At 47.5% G+C, this 5,653-nt stretch overlaps 1 protein-coding gene across 1 annotated transcript; it reads left to right on the top strand.

Annotated features, from left to right (window-relative positions):
• The first annotated feature begins 299 nt into the window (after positions 1–299).
• On the top strand, positions 300–4,345 carry LOC109852911 (zinc finger protein Noc). The gene is made up of 2 exons (XM_020424489.1): positions 300–1,241; positions 1,623–4,345. The coding sequence occupies exons 1-2, from the start codon at positions 1,152–1,154 to the stop codon at positions 3,036–3,038; spliced, it is 1,506 nt and encodes a 501-aa protein (XP_020280078.1). The 5' UTR covers positions 300–1,151; the 3' UTR covers positions 3,039–4,345.
• The last annotated feature ends 1,308 nt before the right edge of the window (positions 4,346–5,653 follow it).

Below are 5,653 nucleotides of genomic sequence, written 5' to 3'. Positions count from 1 at the left end.
TGACTGATCGGAGGTGCGCTCGGTATTCGCGACGCGAATATATAGAGAGTGGCACGCAAACACGACGGAGGAGATCGGTAGCCGCGAGGCGTTAAGTACCGGATGACTCAGTGCGCACCGTGGTCGGGGCGCGATAATTAAAACGCTTTTACAAAACTGTAGGCAAACAGCGCTTAAGTGGCTGTCATTCGTTACCCCGTGGGGCCGCGGCAAGTCGGTAAGTCGCTGAGCGAGCAATCAATCACTCGACCCGCGCTCCTCCACCCCTCCCCGCCGGCCCATTACATTTCTATTTTGAAAGCTGCTTATTAAGCGGGGCCGGCTGGAGAGACAGACAGGTTTCACGGTATAAAATATCGGGTTGCCGTGGTGGCAGGAACGACGGTTTCGTGTCGTGGCAGCTATGGTAGCTCAGCTGGGGAAGAAGGACAGGCAGGGGAGACGACCGAGAGTCATGAGCGAGAGAGAGAGAGAGAAAGAGAAAGAGAACGAGAGGAACGGAGAGTGACGGAGAAAAGGCCTAGGGTGGGAGAGGAGAGGGGAAGCTCTTGTCGGTCGGACGAGCGCGGGGAGGGAGGATGGACGGCTGTAAAAGCGGTGAAATATCAAAGCCGGGATGGGAGCTGTCATCGTCGGGCCAACATCATGGGTGGCGTGTTGAATTAGAATGCCTTCCCACACTCCACGCAGCACCGAACCCCACCGCAATTCTCCCACCATAATGCCATCTCTTCCCTTCCCTACTTTCCTTGCGTCGAGCAAGGTGGTAGGGATGATAGGAGAGGACAGGTTATACACCCCGGGTTGTAGAGAACGGAGGGTGAGGAGAGAGCAATCGGTCTTTGTGTTGCGCCGCCAGACGGCGCGAAAGGCGTTTCAGTTGCAGCGCAGAGCGACTCTTGTGCGAGCCGCTGCTTCACTGCTTTCTTGGATTTCGTGGGATACACGTCGTTCCCCGGTTACGTGTCGTTACGTGTCGCGCGAGACGGTGATCGATTCCCGACGGAGACGCAACCTCGAGACCTACTGCGACCGCGGATCTCTCGGTGGTCCTGCTGGTCAAGTACGACTCAGTTTCGCGATTTTTTTGTTGGTGCAAATATCTCTTGTTGGTTCAAGTGCACAGTGAAATTTACTAGTGGAAAACCCAAATGGTTGTGCTCGAAGAAGGCAGTATGCTGACTACTACTGGACACAATCAGTATTTACAACCGGATTATCTTTCTCCGCTCCCAACTACGGTTAGTATTATATGTTATTTTTTAGATTCACTTTACTTCACATGAGTGTATTATTTTTTTTTTTTCAATATTGATATTGTCCAAAAATAACAAGCACCAAATTTTACATTGAAATTTGAGAAAAATGCGTGTAAAACACTACACATTAACGAATAATAGTTGTAATATTTTTTCTTTTTTCGTAAATTTCGAAGAAACATCCATCGACGTGATCCGTCGGAACCGGAGCGCGCAAAGTCTGTCGCGCTAGTCGATATACTCTTTTGCCTTTTACTCAATTCACTTAATTTTCTACATATATTTGCAATAGAAAACTATTACTACTAACTTTCTTCACACAAAGTTTTTTTTTTATAACGTCGTTTTCTTTTCGCGTTGCAGTTGGATGCGAAGAAGAGTCCGTTGGCGTTGCTGGCGCAAACATGCAGTCAAATCGGGGCTGATTCGCCCACGAAACCTTTGATCTCGCCTCTGGACAAAAGTTCAAAGAGCATGAACCTCGCCACAAACGCCAAATCGCCGCCGGCTGCGAAACTTGAGCGCAGCACGCGCGGCAGTCCGACGGACAGCAGACCGCTGGCGTTTAAACCGTACGAGACCAATGTTGTGACAAAGAAGACCTCGGATGAGGGTAGACCCGCGTCTAAAGCTAGTGTGCACAGTGTCAGTGGTCAGGATAGTGTTAGTGCTAGTGAAAACGCGCACTCCGACAAAAAATCGTCCGGCAATCGCACGCCTGTGAGTCGCAAGTCGGCGTCACCGAGCGGCCAAGCGACGGCAACATGCACAAGCACGCCGTCGGGCGACCGGAAGACACCAGCTGATCGCGAGAAAACCGACGGATCGCCAAAGAATTCTAGTAGTAGTAGCAGTAGCAGCAGCAGCAGCAGCAGCAGTAGCAGCAATAACAACAATGGCACCAGTCCGATCATTAGATCCGGAATGGAGATCCTTTCGGGCGCGCACACAAAAGACGCGAACCTGGCTTACAAACCAGGTCTTCCAGGATTCTCCGGTAATCCGCTGTGTTGTCCACCGGGCCTGGCCGAGAATCCGGCATTCAGGCCGCCTTTTGCAGGAGCGTCGCCATTCTCGCATCATCACGCCGCCGCGGCAGCGCTTCTCGGTTATCCGTCGGCCAGTCCGACCGGTGGCAATCCGTACTTGAGTTACGCCCGCGTCAAGACTCCGGCCGGCGGTGAGGCCCTTGTGCCCGTCTGCAAGGATCCGTATTGCACCGGTTGCCAATACAACATGCACAGCGCCCAGATAATGATGGGCGCCGGCAGTTGTCCGAGCGGTTGCACTCAGTGTGATCATCAGAAGTACGGACTGGCTATGGCGCTTTCGTCTTTGGGTCCGATGCCGCCGCCGTCGCTATCTTATCCGTCCACGCTGGCGGCCGGCGGCCGGCCATACGTCTGCAGCTGGATCGCCGGCGAATCGTATTGCGGCAAGCGGTTTGCCACGTCAGAGGAACTGCTGCAGCATCTACGCAGCCACACCAGCCTGACCGGTGGCGATCATGCGGCTTCTGCGGCGGCGCTCCTCGGCAATCCGCATCCACATCCGCTCTTGTCACCATCTACGACACTCCATCGGGCCGGCAGTGGTTCTTATCCGGCGCCGTCGCTCAGTCCTCTCAGCGCTCGATATCATCCGTACGGTAAACCGCCGACGGGCCCGCTCCCGGCCTCGCTAGCGGCCTCACCGTACAGCGCCTTCAACGCGCTCGGACCGTACTACTCACCGTACGCGGTTTACGGACAGCGAATCGGCGCCGCCGTGCATCCCTAAGATGGACATCATCGAAGATAATGCGGCGACGGAAGTTTTTGAAGGAACTCTTCTTTTTTTTTTTTTTTTTTTTTTTTTTCTTATATACTTCTCTGTCTCTTTTACCCTTCTCCCTTTTCTCAGTGTGCAGGTGAAGAATGTGCAAAACATACGCGAACGAATTTTGACCGTCTAAAGAGACTGTTGTGTAAATAGCCACCGCTGTGTACAATATATACAGAATTTATTTAAAAAGGATTCTATATATATATGTATATATACATATGAATATATATATGTGTAAATTTTGAAGATTATGAATTAAAGTTTATGAATCAACTCGACACAGTGTAATGTTGCATCGCGAGTCTCCATTCTCTTGCGAGAACTTCTGATATGACACGAGTAATACGCATCTCTCCGTTTCAAAAAAGAAAAAAAAAATCCGGTTGTAGTGAGGGACTACACACGCCAGCCGTAAGTTAATATTGTCACAACCGCCGGAGTCACACGCAAAACAAACAAACAAACAAACAAAAAACCAGGCAGGAATTTCCGTCTCGCGCTTTCAAACGCGTGCCATTGACGCCGTTTGAGCTTTTCCGACGCGCTTTGCGCGCAACAAGGTAGTCCTCGCTATGTATCATCATCCCCTCGCGCTACAGGCGACATTAATCGGTTATTTCGGTGATATATAAATAAAAGATTGTAAAGCGCGTATTACAAACTGTTATGTTTTTCGACGCTCCGCAACGCGCGAGAGCCTTTCGTGCTGTATAAAATGCGTTCGATATAAAATAGCGCGGCAAAGTGCTAGTGAAGACACGGCCGCGCGTGTTCTATATGTCCATGATGTAACTGTGATATTACGCTATTTTTTCGCGAAAAACGATCGATGAGAAAAGGAAATATTAATAAAACTTTAGAGATGTATACACGAATGATGTGTCGTCGGGAGAGGTAAACTATATAAGAGATTGTAATTTATTCAAGTTGTGCAGAGCAAATACGCGAATAAACGGTTTTTAATCGTAACGAAAATTTAAAATCCCATTAAGAGAATGTGTTTTTAATATTTCTTCTTTTTCTTTAAATTCGATAAATACGTCGTGAAACATTTTTCAAATATTCGATTCAGGATAATATTACCTGAAAGCGTATCGGATCACATTGTCCATCGTCACGTTGTCACCACATTGTCGGATAGAAAAATCTTAATAGAAAGCACAAGATGTACGCGATACGCATTATCTGCATTGTAAATATCTCTTGTAAATATCGTTGAGTTTCCATACCGCTTTAATAAAAACAAATGTTTATAGAATCCACATCTAATCCTTGTGTGGTCTCATCATTTCGCCATTCGTTTCGTCGCATCCCAAATCTTTCTTCCCGACGTCCGTTCGATTATTTGTTCTTTTATTTTTTTTTATTTTTTATTTTTTATTTTTTTTTTTGCGCAACTTCGCACGCGGATCCGAGGTTTTTTTTCTGTACGTGTTTTTTTTTTTTTTTTTTTTACGCTCGAGATACGTGTATCACCGTCCGTGTTGACAGAGCGCACGAAATGGTGTTTGACATTTAATTCTGATTTGCGCTCACATATCGCGCTCTTTTCATTTACACGTGTCGGAAAAATCTGTGTGCCTGATTTCGCTGACCCATTACGACGTGTGCTCGTCAATCATACGTGACGGATAATTTATCAAACGCACTTCACAATCTGTCATCCGCAATGAGGCGTATTTCTTACGTGTTTAAATCTGTTATTATCGGAACCTCGCGTGTTGTAGAGAGAGATAGAGAAAGATAATTATTTACGACGAATCACGCGCACAGTCACGGTATTTTCGAGTTATCGACTGTAAAAATAAATCAAATCTTGCGTTACCTCGTTAGATAAGTTTTTACGATTCTGATTATTTTGTATTTGTTACTCCCGCATGTTTTTCTTCTTTATATTGCGCGAAATTTTTTAAGTAACTCCGATATTTCGAGTACGAATCGTTATCAACCGCTGCCGATCGAAGCTCAGTAAGCATCAAATCACTGATTATCGATTATTATCGCCGTGTTTCATCTTTTGGAAGTTCTTTTGTTTTCGAAACGCGTTAATTTCCTTCCCTTGTACAAACATCGTTTTTTTCGATTGCGATCGTTTCTTGTTATACTTTGTTTTTCTCTCTTATTTAAACAAACACACACAGACGTAACTGCAACCCTCATATATTTTTTACTCGTTACAAACCCGTGAACCGCGCTATCAGCGAAGCGTCTAGTCAAAGTCAGATCTAGTGGCAAAATCCTTAAATTGGCGATCCTCCGGTTACCAACGTCGTCAGGATGCGGAGCGGCACGTCCGTGTGCGCACACGAACGGCGGCGAGTCTCTCTATCCCTGGGGCGCCCCCAGAAGAGTAAATTTATTTCTTTCATTACGGACGGAGCGGGTCGTGAGCTCTCGGATATCAGCGCTGCAAGGCGGGGCGCATAAATCTGCAGCCTAGTGTCGGAGGAAGGAGCGGAAACAGCGGAGAAAGATAGAGCGAGACGGAGAGAGGGTGTGGGTGAACCCGTGGGTTCTTCGGTGAGCCGACGGGGTCTTTCTTCTCTCTCGCACTCGTACAAGTGGAGAAA

Source organism: Pseudomyrmex gracilis, unplaced genomic scaffold (genome assembly GCF_002006095.1).
Source record: "Pseudomyrmex gracilis isolate BER0280 unplaced genomic scaffold, ASM200609v1 scaffold_39, whole genome shotgun sequence".
Taxonomy (NCBI): Eukaryota; Metazoa; Arthropoda; class Insecta; order Hymenoptera; family Formicidae; genus Pseudomyrmex; species Pseudomyrmex gracilis.
Note: the sequence above shows the minus strand (reverse complement) of the source record. Positions and strands in the feature narration are given on the sequence as shown.